This window comes from Coenobita brevimanus, chromosome 100, assembly GCF_032717465.1.
Source record: "Coenobita brevimanus isolate Jiangsu-jjx chromosome 100, ASM3271746v2, whole genome shotgun sequence".
Lineage (NCBI taxonomy): Eukaryota > Metazoa > Arthropoda > Malacostraca > Decapoda > Coenobitidae > Coenobita > Coenobita brevimanus.
In genome coordinates, this window is record NC_137053.1 from 30,508,907 (window position 1) to 30,523,598 (window position 14,692).

The 14,692-nt window shown below is 40.3% G+C and overlaps 1 protein-coding gene across 1 annotated transcript in view; it reads left to right on the forward strand.

The window, feature by feature from the left end:
* Nucleotides 1-14,692, forward strand: part of LOC145414694 (periodic tryptophan protein 2 homolog) — a 632,863-nt gene that overhangs the window by 523,779 nt on the left and 94,392 nt on the right. The window contains exon 17 of the mRNA XM_080284215.1: nucleotides 6,909-6,983. Within this exon, the coding sequence (XP_080140341.1) occupies nucleotides 6,909-6,983 (75 nt within the window). The remainder of the gene's footprint in view (nucleotides 1-6,908; nucleotides 6,984-14,692) is intronic.

Below are 14,692 nucleotides of genomic sequence, written 5' to 3' on the forward strand. Positions count from 1 at the left end.
CAAAGGTCAACTAGCTTTTATTGCCTGATTTATATCTCATGAATGGCTTGAACTATCCCCCCACCAATCCCCTGGGGACGGCACGGCCCCAACTTGGACAACAGCATACATTTCTGGCAGTTGATTAACATTTGGCTTCCGAATACTTTTGTTTCATTGTAAACATATACAAAGGGAAGGATGATGCCCTGGAAAGAGGAAATTATAGAGGCACAAAGCTTATGGACCAGATAATAAAGGAAAGGGAGAGAGCTGTAGAAGGTATGATTTGAGAAAGAGTGAATATTAGTGAGATGCAGTTTGGGTTCATGACAGGCAAAGGGACAACTGATGCTATGTTCATTGTTCGAGAGCTTCTGGAAAAATACATTGGAAAGAAAAAGGATCCGTACTTTGTTTTTGTTGATTTGGAGAAGACCTTTGGCAGTCCCTAGGGAGGTGGTGAATTGGGCAATGAGAAAGCTTGGAATCAAAGAGTGGCTGATTAAGGTGGTTTTGGCCATGTGTGTGGGTGCTCACCCACAGGTATAGGTGAATGGAAATGTGAGTGATGAGTTCTCCTTGAATGTTGGTGAGCATCAGAAGTCAGTCTTGAGCCCTTTGTTGTTTATCATGGCACTTGAAGCCCCCTTACATGATGTCAGAAATGGACTCCCATGGGATATTACATGCTGATGATATGGTGTTGATTGCCGAGAATGAAAGGGAGGCAGAGGAGAGACTTAGGAAGTGGAGAGATGGTAAGGGGGCACAAGGGCTGAAGAGTAAATGCAGATAAAATGAAAGGGATGATATCTAGGGCTGATGGCAGTACTGTCAAAGAAAAGGGAGAGTGTCCATGTGCGATTTGCCACAAGGAAGTGGGAAGTAATTCCATCCCATTATGTGTTTGTGTTAAGTGGGTGCTTAGGGGATATAGTGGTATTAGAGGTAGACTGCGAGATAATGCAGATTTCCTGTGTGCGGTGTGTCGGGGAGAGCATGCTGAGTTTGTCAGGTGTGAAAGGATTGATCTTGCTGGTGAATTTTTTGAGTGTGCAGAAGAGTTTTGTTATTTAGGAGACATGTTCTGTGCTGGAGATGAGGCTGGAGCTAGCTCTGTAGCTAGAGTGAGGAGTGGTCTGAAGAAGTTCAGGGAGCTGTTGCCTCTCCTGACCGAGAGGGCTTCCCCGCCGTGGTAAGAGATCTTTGTTTGTGGCATGTGTTAGGAGTGTAATGCTATATGGCAGTGAGACCTGGGCAGGAAAGGAAGAGGATATTCGCAGGCTCAGATGTACAGTAATGACTATGTTAGGCAGATGTGCAGTGCATCCCTGAGTGCAATGCCTTGAGGGTCTACATTTATGATGGAAGAGTTGAGAGGTAGTACGGGACTGGAGTACATTGCGTTGTGATGGGGAATGGTAGATTGAGATGGTTTGGCCATGTGGAGAGGATGGGGGATGATAATTGGGTGCAGAAACTGAGAAGTGTTAACGTTAGGTGTTGGAAAGTCTCCATGCATCTTTAACCCCTTAACCGTGGGGCGTCACTTTCGTGACGCTTGGGAGCAAGGGATCATAACGCGGGGCGTCACTTTTGTGATTCTATGTTATTTTGAATTCACCCGGGCTTTCAAGTGATGGCTTGTATTATCTATCAGTACTGCCAGTGTCCAACACTAGTCAGCACTCCTAATCTCATCTGTACTCCCATCCTTTGTTGACAATTTAGCCATTTCTCCCAGTTCTTGACTCCTCTCCCTACCTCCCCTCCATTACCCTCTCCTCTCGCCTGCCTGGCCGTGGTACGCTAAGTAAATCTTCCCTGGAATTTTCCACTGATTTCATCCATTGAAATAAGCCCTATGCCCTATTCTTATACCAAATAATATATACAAAAAGAAATAAGGTAAGTGACAGTGCCATACACCTGGAATTGGCTAATTATCACCTGACAACAACTCACGTGCACTCGTTCGCTAATTTTCACTGTTTATTTCTCCTTGAAATATGCCTTATAATCTATTTTTGTAATAAAGATATATATAAGGAGAGAAGGGAGAAGCCAAAGTGATATTTACATTCACCTGGAACTACCTAATTTATTATGTATTGTCTAGATTTCCTGCCAATCATTTCATAGCATATATATTAGCAGCTGTCACCAGGCTGAGATTGGCAGCACTGCACTCCCCCTAGGCAGGCCACCACACACTGTATTCAGTTTACTGTCGTCTTTCAAGGTGAAATCACGTCGGATTTGCGCCTGTCAAATTCCGCCCCTTTTTAGCCCCATGCAAAGGGCCCTGTGACCTCTTCCCCCTACTAAACCTCGTGTGGAAAGAAGTAAAGGGATAAGTGAGTGGTGTGGAACGTGAACTGGCTAATTTGCCAATGAAAATGATAGAGAGTGACTACGATCTTTCTGGTGAGTAAAACAGTGCAAGTGGAAATGTAAATAATGTGTAAACAGAAAGTGAAAGCAGTGAATGTAAATATAAGTGAACAGGGGAAAATAGTTTTATAAGTTACTGCTAGTGACAGTGCCTAACACAGTGTAAATGAAATAGAAATGTAAATAAATAGAGAATGTAAATAGAAATGTAAATGAGTAGTAATATAAGAATACGAGTATATATACTAGGAGTAATGAAAATGAAAGTTTCACTCTAGCATGTATGAATACTATGAGTTATGAAAGTGAAGGTGAAAGTGACAGATTCACTCTCAACGCTATAGTAGGACTCGCCTACGTTTGCGGCTGTGGTGTGGCCCGCACCTGTGTACAGTGTTGCCACGTTTTCTATACCGTTATCTCTCTCTCTCTCTCTCTCCTGGCGGGAAATGTGAGCCACCCTGAGTACTTTTGATTCTTTTATAAGTTATTTATAATTGTGCTTTCATTTGTTAATTTGGTTTTGTTATATTTAGTGATGCCGACAATGCATTCAATGCATGCCTCTCTCCTGCCTGTCTCTCTCTCTCTCTCTCTCTCTCTCTCTCACCGACTGGGTGTGGAAGTGTTGCCGCTCGCGAGTGAATAATGTTTTTTTTTTTTTACTTCGGTATTGGCATATGCCTACTATTTTGTCCTACATATTAGCTTATGATTATAAATGTGATTATTCCTCGTCCTTAAAATTATGGTAAAAGCCGGTAAATGTGAGCATTTTTCCCTAGCAACACCTGTACAAGCTATGCTTGGGTCTACGGAGGTACGTACTTTACCTTAGGCCAGATGGGTGTGTAAGTATTGCCACTCACAAGAATTACATGAATTATTTCTTTTACTTTGGATATTGGCATATTTCTTCTTTTTTCAGGCTCATTATCTTATATCCATAACTGTGATATTATTACCCACCCTAAAACTACGCTAAAAACCATTAAAAGTGACCACAATTTCTTTTAGCAACACTGTACAATATGTATGCCATGTTTCTGAGTTACTGTATAAATATTTTATGCATAATAAGATTACTGTTGATTCATCCATCAAAATACACAAGTGTAAGCTTTATTCATCTGAATTTATCGAATTTGTGATGCCTTGTACATAAATAGCTTCCGTTTCACATTGCAAGTTGGGGAAACGTGGCACCATTGTACACAGGTGCGGGCCACACCACAGCCGCAAACGTACGCGAGTCCTACTATAGTATACAGGACGAGAAAGTGAATGCTACATATTTTACTGAAAGAGAAATTGAATGCCTACAGTGACAATAAACAACTATTACTGAAGAAAACTTATGGATAAAGACTGTAGAAATATATAACTGTTATATAGTAATAGAAATATAAACTGTGAGTGTTTTTATGAATAATAAATGACAGATCACCAGCGGCAAACGATCGGAAGTGGGAAGGTCATACGCACTCGTAATTTTCATTGCTTTCACAATGTTTTTTTTTTTGGGGGGGGGGAATATGGATTCCAAACTATTTGAGAATCATAGAATAGTGTTTCTAGTGATAATATCAGGTTGTGGTAATCATATTACGGGTTGTCGGGAATTGTAAAGTGGAGACTTCGTTACCCAACTTCAGAGGTCTCCACAAGACCTACGGTACTCAACGAAGGCTCAACAAACATCCCAGGAGAAAGCTGATGGTATGTGCCATATGCATATTTAATTTTAATATTCTAGGACTAATAACTGATTTTTGGCAAATATTTTTAGAGAGTCTGTCAGAGAGCGAATATGCCCGCGGGACATGCAAGTCAAAGCAAAACAAGCCCGCGGTTTAGGGATTAAAGACGGATGTCATGAGGTTAGACTGGAGCTAACTCATAGCTCTGTTCAGAACAGCCACAAATACAAGTTATTGTCCTAGAAACTGTCTGTTGTTGGTAGAATGTACTGGTGAAATTGAAATTTTACAGATTTTGAAACATAGGATACACTTGAATGTTTCCTCAGAAGATTTCAGAAAAACTTCAAGGACAGCCGCAACTCTTTGTATTTACATACTGACAGTGCTGCTGCCACCTTGTGTCAGCTGGTGAATATAACAAAGTCCTCAATGCAAGCATGGATTTTTAGGATGAACAAGTGTATGTAACTTTTTATTGGCCTTTAGTGCTGCCCTCGGGTGTCTGCCCTTTCCCTTCCTCTATCCTTTTTTCCTTCCATCCTCTTCTGTGTTTCTTTCCTTCATCTTTTCCTCGTTCCTTTGCCTATGGGTGACTTTACATTCCCTCTTCTGTCTTTCTTTCCTTCATTCTTTCCTCTTCTTTTGCCTGTGGGTGACTGAGTGACAAGCCAAATGGTTTCTTGTACACCAGGAACCATTTACTATGCTGGGTGGTAAGCATATAACCAAATTTTGGCGCCTGGTGGTTTAGTGGGTAATTACGGCGCTCTAATCAGATTGAGCCAGTGAAGGTTTATATCCAAGGAGTGGTTGGGGTTTATTGCTCACATAATGCCACTCAGGAATGAGTGAGGTTAGTCACTCTCATCTTAAATGTCAGGACCAACTTCCTTAAGCCCGGGCTCCTGCGCTCCTCATGGGGCAATGTAGGATTGGATGATGGATGGATGGATGGATATTTTTTGTGATTTTACATTTTCTTTCATGAATCATGCTGATACTGTACATATAGTCCAGTGACTTGAGGATGCAGTCCAGTGACATGAGGACAAACCCAGCTCTGTGTTTATGTACTGACAGTGCTGTCGTCTTGTGTCACCTGGTGAATATATAACTGAAAGTCCTCAGTGCAGGCATAGATTTGTAAGATGACCAGTTGCTTGTAACTGTTTATGAGTGGTAGGTGGGGCAATCACCATCCACTCACTCGATGTAGTGCTGCTCTCAGGTGTCTGCCCTTTCCTCTCTCTCCATTCCATCCTTCCACTTGTGTCTTTCTTTGCTTCATTCTTTCTACATCCTTCTGCCTACACCTGACCTTACACTCCCTCTTTTGTCTTTCTGTCCTTCATTCTTTCCTCTTCATTCTGCCTATGGGTGACTCAACACAGAGTGACAAGCCAAATGGTTTCCTGTACACCAGGAAACCATTTACTATGCTGAGTGATAACCATATAACCAAATTATGGCACCTAGTGGTTTAGCGGGTAGTTACGGCACGCCAGTCAGATTGAGCCGGTGAAGGTTTATATCCAAGGGGTGGTTGGGGTTATTGCTTACGTAATGCCACTCAGGGATGAGTGAGGCTGGTCACTCTCATCTTAAATGTCAGGACCAATTTGCCTAGCCCCGGCCTCCTGCGCTTCTCATGGGGCAACGTAGGATTGGGTGATGAATGGATGGATTATACTGTCTCTGCTTGAATCATGCTGATACTGTACATGCAATCAAGTGACTTGAGGAAAACCCTAGCTTGATGACACATTCAACAGAAGAGAAGAAAGATGGACTGAAGCAATTTCTGGTGTACATATGTATGACTGATACAGATTTTCACTTTTGTACACCAATAGTAGTCTGATGACCAGTACTGAACAGAGATAGTGAGAGTTGAGTATGTGTATGCAAACCCACTTACTTCAAACTCAGTAAAGAAGCAGTAGGATGGTTAGCAGTAATTTATCATGTTTATACACATGACTGTGGTGCAGATTTTCATTATTTTATATCTTTTATATGGTAATAATGAAACTGTTGACTGATGAATAGTACTGAATGGAGATATTGAATGGCATGCGTGCATTTGTGTGAATGTGACTACAGTATATCAAGCATAGGTTTTAGAGAGTCTTGGTTAGGAGTCAAAAACTTTTTTTCCTTAGACTTGCTTTTCCAAAATTAAGGTGTGGCTTACACAGTGCAGCATGTTATATGCTGAGAAATACAGCACATATATGGGAGGTGTGCTTATTCAGTAGAGCAAGGATTCCGTGGGCTTGAATGGTGAGTGATTAAGAATGTAACCCATGTGTATGGGCAGACTTTGGTTTGTTCTTATTCTGTTAAATTTCCTCTTGCTGTTTGGATCCTAATTCACCCCATGCATAAATAGAAGAGGCCAGGATGATGATGATGATTGAAAGTAAGTAAATAAAGGATAAATAGGAAGCAGACTTGTGTGATTTTTTGTAGAGATGCGGAGGAAGGAGATTAGTTTTTGACTGGTTGAATGCATAGAGTGATGAACTAAATAGCCTACATGTATGGAATGATGAACTAAATAGCCTGTATGTAAAGAGTGATGAACTACATAGCCTATATGTATAGTGATGTACTTAATAGCCTGTATATATAGAGTGATGAACTAAATAGCTTATATGTATAGAGTGATGAACTAAATAGCCTATTTGTATAGAGTCATGGACCAAATAGCCTATATGTATAGAGTCATGAACTAAATAGCCTATATGTACAGAGTCATGAACTAAATAGCCTATATGTATAGAGTGATGAACTAAATAGCCTTTACCTTTTTGTCATTATTTACAGCATTAATGATGGCTGTTCGCTTGAACATCAACTCACTGAAGCAGGAGGTCTTGGAGACTATACCATTCAAGTCAGGTTGGTTGTTAATGCAGATTGTTTGTGTGTACTGTAGTAGAACCTTGATTGATTACATAGTTATTAAACAGCATCTCTGATATAGTAATAGTAGTAGTAGTAGTAGTATGTCTTCCCTAGGCAGTCTAGCCGAACAGCCCTGGGTCCCTAAAAAAGGCCACGGCTGAGACTGGGCTTTCCCACAGAGCTCTCAAGGAGTGTATGTTGTGTTGTTGGCGAAGGTGATTGTGTGCAATACAGTTTTCCATAATGTGAGTGGTGCTGTGTTGCATCCTGGACAGGCATCAGCGACAGAGTCATCCACCCTCTTCTGATAACTCAAGAGGGCTGGATGATACCCACATCTCAGCCTTGCCAGGTGGACCTTGTCGGCAGGAGACAGAAGGGTGGATATCAGGAGGCTGTGCATTCAGCTGTGTATTGTCTTTGAGTGACTGAATGGAGTGGCAAGTGATTTGAGCATGGATATGCTTCTGGAAGGTGATCTAAAGCTGCTGTGGTGGGAGAGATGACAATATTTGTGTATGATATTGTGTGCTGGGTGCTGTTTTGATGTTATTGATGTGTCTGGATGTGCTGATGTGTAGTGTAGTGGATGATGTAGGTATGTGGAGGCTGCAGCACAAATTTGTGTGTCTCTCATGTCTAGATGATCCCTGACTTTGAGGACTTTGGTTTCTTGGTGTAGGTGTATAACTGTGCAGCCTGTAATTATTTTTAGGGTCTTGCTCTGTATGGTCTGTCTGTTATAGTGTGTTTCATTGAGGTTAGAAGCCCATGAAGGGCTTGCCTAGTTCATCACTGTACATATATATTGTTTGTATACAGTGGTGGTGGTTTCTTTGTTATGTCCGAATGTTGTACGGGCAAGTTACACTAGGGCGTTGAGTCTTGGTGTTATTTTTAATGTTTGTAATGTTTTGTTTAAGTGACATTGATATATTGTATGTTACAGCAAGGATTTTGTGTGTGTGTGTGTGTGTGTGTGTGTGTGTGTGTGTGTGTGTGTGTGTGTGGTGTGTGTGTGTGTGTGTGTGTGTGTGTGTGTGTGTGTTTACCTATTTGTAGTATACAGGAATTGAGCTAAGCTCGTGTTGTCCTGTCTCCATATCTACATTTATCCAATCTAGTTAAATTTTAAACACATGAATGTTCTTTGCCTGCACCACCTCTTCGTCGAAGTCATTCCAAATACTTATGCTTCTGTTCGGGAAACTGAACCTTTTAAGATTATTAAGACATCTACTTTTCCTCTACTTGAAGTCATGACCTCTTGTTCTTCCATCATCCAACACAAAAAGATCCTCTCTATCCACCCTTTCCAATTCTCTTACATTTCTAAATATCGTGATCGTCACCTCGTTCTCTTCTCTCGTGCAGCATTGGTAACTTCAGTTTTTCCAGTCTCTCCATGTAGGTGAGTTCCCTTAAACATGGTATCATCCTTGTTGCCATCCATTGAACCCTTTCTAGTTTATCAGTATGCTTCTTTAAATGAGGTGACCATACCACAGCTGCATACTCTAGCCTTGGTCTTATTATGGTCACTATCAACTCCCTCAGCATTTCCTCATCCATATAATTAAAAGCCACTCTCATATTGGTCAGTAATCCATAAGTTTCTCCAATGATTTTGTTTATATGTTTTTCTGGTGACAAGTCATCCTGAATAGTCACTCCCAAGTCTTTCTCATCTGTTCTCTTACAAATTATCTCATTGCCCATTTTATATGTCCAGTGCGGTCTTTTTTCACTCATTCCCATTTCTAATACATGACACATCTTAGCCACCATCCACTCACTCAGTGTAATGCTGCTTTCGGGTGTCTGCCCTGTCCTCTCTTCCATCCTTCTTTCCTTCCATCTTCTTCTGTCTTTCTTTCCTTCATTCTTTCCTTGTCCTTGTCTTTCTCCCTGTGGGTGACTTTGCACTCCCTCTTCTGTTTTTCATTCCTTCATTCTTTCCTCTTCCTTCTGCCTGTGGGTGACTCTACACTGAGTGACAAGCCAAATGGTTTCCTGTACACCAGGAAACCATTTACTACGCTGAGTGGTAACCATACAACCAAATTTTGGCGCCTTGTGGTTTAGTGGGTAATTACTGTACTCCAATCGGATTGAGCCGGTGAAGGTTTATATCCAAGAGGTGATTGGGGTTTATTGCTCAAGTAATGCCACTCAGGGGTGAGCGAGGTTGGTTACTCTCATCTTAAATATCAGGACCAACTGCCTAGCCCAGGGCTCCTATGCTCCTCATGGGGCAACGTAGGATTGGATGATGGATGGATGGACACAGCATTAAAATCCATTTTCCAACTCTGGCTCCATCCGTGGAGTTTGTCCAAGTCCTCTTGGAGAGTTTTACGACTATCAATACCTTTAATATGTTTCATGATTTTAGCATCATCTGCGAACATATTCATGTAACTATTTAAACCCTCTGGTAAATCATTTACATAAATCAGAAACGTTATTAGGGCTAAGACAGAGCCCTGGGGTACTCCACTATACTCGGTTCCACGGAGTCTGACGCACTGATTTTGCCAGCCGAGGACAGGTGGATTTGGTAACACTGCGCGATACTCTCACATGGTGATTGGTGGATGTTCCATTGTGTTTGAACATGCTCCAAATTGACTTTGTATTCCAACCAAGGCCCTCGTTGATTTGTAAGATATTGAAAAATACAGATACAATTTAATGCAGTGATAACCTTAGTGATAAATATGTGCTTTTTAAATTACTAGAGATAAACCTGAATGACAGTGATAAAAAAAACTAAGTAAAGTCACTAAGTAAAGTCGCAACTGGGTGCATACGGACAAGTCAGCGACTATGGCAGGAATTCAGACGTTCATAGCGAGGTGGTTCCGAGGTCCTGTGAAGGCTCGAATGTTTTTCCCGCCACTACAACACAGTGTCGCAGTACAGTCTACACCATGCCCTTCATTACCTCATCTGCTAATATATAACCTGACCCTAGATATGCTTACCTTAACTTCTAATAATTATTTGTGTGAGCACACACACACACACACACACACACACACACACACACACACACACACACGTAACGTTCTCGCTTGCCATCTGGTAGACGGGAGTTCGCGCCTCGCTCAGGTTGCGAAAAGTTTCACTGAAGAAGTGGGTGGTTACTGTCCCCCTTGAGCAAGGGGACAGGTGTGTGAAGGTCACAGCCTTGCCCTTAGATTGGACTATATGAGCTCTCAGCTTCCTTCCGGGAGGGTAAAATGCTGACGATCACGACCATCAAGTGATCCTGACCGACCCGGTGAATTACACACACACACACACACACACACACACACACACTGGGGTTAATACAGTACATGCTATTCTCAATATATATAGTGTACATGCACATTTTCATTACCTTCATAGGTAACAGTAGCTTTAAAAATCTGCATTTATTTGTATTCCCAGTCAGATGCTGTAAAATTATTTCTTACATGAATATGTTTGGTGTTTGATTTTCCCTAACATTTTCATATCATAAGAGAGAGACAGACATACAGACTGACAGACACCCTATCCCTGACCACCATGCACCCTCTCCTCAAGCATGATGTATTTATGTCCCCTTGACAGAGAGGAGCCGGGAAAGTAATGGATTACATCACTGTAGAATGAACAGAATTTTTATTAATGGTGGAAGAAAGGAAAGTAAGATAAAAGTAGACCCCATGAGAATATAATAGTTGAACTCTGCTGCTATAATTAAACCGCGTGCAGTATGAACGAAATTAGACATAATGAAATGAATTTAAATAAATCAGTCGCTGACTGTTGTCCGTACTGTATGCATCCAGTCGCGACTTTACTTACTTTTTATTATCACTGTCGTTCAGGTTTATCTCTAGTAATTTAAAAGGCACATATTTATCATTAAAGATATCACTGCATTAAATTGTATCTGTATTTTTCGGTATCTTACAAATCAATGAGGGCCTTGGTTGGAATACAAAGTCAATTTGGTGCGCGTTCAAACACAACGGAAATCCACCAATCACCACCCGAGTGCATCGTGCAGTGTTACCAAATCCACCTGTCCTCGGCTGGCAAAATCAGTGCATCAGACTCCGTGGAACTGAGTATAGTCACGTTTCTTTTCCGTGAAACCTTATCTCTTATAACTGTTCTCATCTGCCTTCCTATTAAATAATCTTCCATCCACTTTAATAGTTTCCCATGCACCCCTGCAAAGCTCTTCAACTTCCACAGCAGTCTCCTATAGGGCACCCTGTCAAATGCTTTCTTTAGGTCAAGAGTGACGCAATCTGCCCATCCCTCTCTCTCTTGTATGACATATATTACCCTGCTGTAGAAACGTAATAGGTGAGTAACACATGATCTTCCTTCCCTAAAACCAAATTGTCTTGGTGTTATCACTTCATTTTCTTCTAAATATTTTATCCATCTTTTTCTAATAATTTTCTCATAGATTTTACAAACAATACTAGTAAGTGATACAGGTCTATAATTGAGTGGATCTTCCCTATCTCCTCCCTTGAAGATTGGCACAATACTTGCTCTTTTCCAATCTTTAGGTAACTGTCCATTTTCCAGTGAAGTCTTAATGATGACATAAACAGGCCACACTAACTAGTCTGCACATTCTTTCAGGATCCATGCAGACACACCATCTGGTCCCATTCCTTTTCTTACATCCAAATCCCTCATCAGCTGCTGCACCTCATTCACGTCCACTGTAATTTCTGCCATTCCCGTCACCCTGGGTTCTATTTCAGGTTCCCTAAATTCCTCTTCCAGCACATAGACTGACTGCAGTTTGTTGTTCATTATTTCACACAATTCTTCTTCTCTTTCATAGGTTTCATCTCCATCCCGCAGTCGTATTATACTGTCCTTAACTTTCATTTTACCATTCACAAACCTATAAAATAATTTTGGCTCCTTTTTACATTTATTTACAATATCTTTTTCATATTTCCTTTCTTCTTCTCTGCACACTTACATATTACATTTCTTACCTGCTTGTACTCCTCCCAAGCCCTTTCACTATACCTTCTTCTCACTTTATTCAATGCTCTTTTTCTTGCCTCATGTGCCACTCTGTGTCTGTTATTAAACCATTCTTTCTTTCTTTCCATAGCTGCAGAAAATTTTGGGACATATTTACTAACTCCTGTGCTATACACTTCTATCAAAAACTCATATTTCTCGTCAACATTTGTGATCGTATTCATTTGACTCCAGTCTACATTTAGGAAAAAGTTCCTCAGGGAAGGAAAGTCTGCCTTCCTGTAATCGCATCTATTCTTCCTGTGTTTTTCATCCCTTTCTCCTTCCCTTACTCCCACCACTTCCATCTCAATAACCAAATGATCAGTTTTACTAAAGGGGCATTGGTTGGTTATGTTCCTCACATCATTTGGGTCCTTTGTGAATACTAAGTCAGGCCTTGATGGTTCATCATCACCCCTAATTCTTGTATTTTCTTTAATTACTTGGGTTAACATGTTTTCCATCACCAATTCCATTCATTTATTTACCCATGATTCCTCATTGCTCTCAGCATCCATACTTTCCCAGTTCACTTCTCAGCAATTAAAATCTTCCATTACTGTTATTCTATTTCTTCGTTCAAGTATCATCTCTAGTTTAATAATGGATTCTCTTATTAACTGTTCATAATCTTCTTTTGTCCATGCCCTAGTTTTGGGAGGCATATAAAATACTATTACATCTATTTTTTCTCCATAACTGCCTTCTATTTCAACTCCCAAAAGTTCAGCCATGGTATTTTCAATTTCTATATTTTTTGCTCTTAGGTCATTGCGGGTTAAAATCATTATACCTCCCCCAAACTTGCTTTCTCTATCTTTCTTCCAAATATTATAACTGTTCCATCCAAATAATTTAGTATCAACATCTCGGGGCATTTTAGTCTCCACTAAGCAAACAATTTCAGGTTTCTTTTCATTTATATGGTCTCCAATTTCCCCTTTCTTGGATATTAACCCATCCACATTACTATATGTGATACTTAGATTTACAGCACTTGTTTTATCTTTACTCATTTGTCTCTTATTCACAGCCATATCCATACCCCTTGTTTCCCTCACTTCTAGTTCCTTACATACCACTTCCTTACTTTCATATCCATCACTCTCCAAAAAAAAGTTTTACATTCTTCCTCTGTTCTCCTGTCATTTTTTTCCTTGTTCCTTCAGAGATTTTAAAACTTCTCTTTCTTCTTCATTCAAATCTTTTCTTCCTATAACATTTTCCAACCCTGCCTCTTTACTTAGGTTCCAGGTCACTTTAAGTATATTGTTTACTACACACTCTGATGACAACTTAACTCTCATTGGTCTTACTTCTCCTTTCTTATACGGCCCTATCCTCCTTACTTCCTCAGTTTCTTTTTCCCACTTGTTTCTTTCGGGATCGATCTTGCCCAATATTTTTCTCACTTGATTCGTGTCTCTCTCGAGTCTCACAGATCTAACTTTTTGTTCCTCTTCCCTATTTCCAAATATTACCACATGTCAGCTCCTTTCTACAGCTTCTCTCACTACTTTCTCTTTTTTCTTCAATATTTTCATTACATTTTCTTCCATTATTTTGTTGTTTATTTCCCTTTCTTCCTGAATGATTTCCCTTAAGCTAACCACTTCTTTCTGTTCTTCTTCCACATGTGCCCACTTTGCTTTTTGTTCTTCTAACATACTACTCACTTATTCCGTTTTGTTACCGCTCTCTTCTAGTTTTCTCCTTATTTTCTCGTTTCAAATTCTCTATCTCCTGGTTCGCCGTCTCATTGGCCTGTATCAGACTCTGTATAGTGTTTTCTGTATTTTCAGGCATGTTTCTTAATACCAGATCCCCCACTCTTTTTTTCTAATTCACTAACCCTCATGATCAATGTTTTTAACCAGATCCATTACATTTGTTTCCTTGTCAAAACCTGGAAATTCGGGTCCCTCGATGTTTACACTGTCAGCCATGTTTAAGGTTGGTTACAGTACTGAACATCTGTTACCGAAATTCATATAAACATTCATGTATCCTCACCGACAATAGCTCTTTACATTTTTGATGGTCTGTATTAATTTACAATACTTTACACTTTAGATAAGACTAAAGGAGACAGAACAAACATAATTCCTGAAAACTACTTAAGGTTTGCAGCAGTGGTTGAGAGGCAGCTGAGACACGTCTGATCGCTCTGACTGCTCCTGTGTGTGTGTGTGTGTGTGTGTGTGTGTGTGGTGTGTGTGTGTATTTACCTGTTTGTAGTATACAGGAATTGAGCAATGCTCGTGTTGTCCTGTCTCCATATCCACATTTATCAAGTCTACCTATACACACATGAATGTTTTTCTCATGCACCACCTCTTTGTCTAAGTCGTTCCAAATATTTATGTATTTACCTAATATACCTAATTGTTATATACACGGAATGTGCTATGCTCGTGGGTTTCCGTCGCTATTTCTTAGTAAGTCAAATTTAGCTTTAAACTCGTTTAAGTTTTTAGACTGGACGATCTCTTTGTGCAGGCTATTCCATAAGTCTATACTTCTGTAAGGAAAGCTATATTTCTTGATATCCTTCAAGCAGCTTGACTTTTTCAATTTCATTCCGTGTCCTCTTGTTGCTCTCTTATCCCATATAAACAGATCTTCTTTGTCAATTTTATCTACTCCTACCATGGTCCTGAACA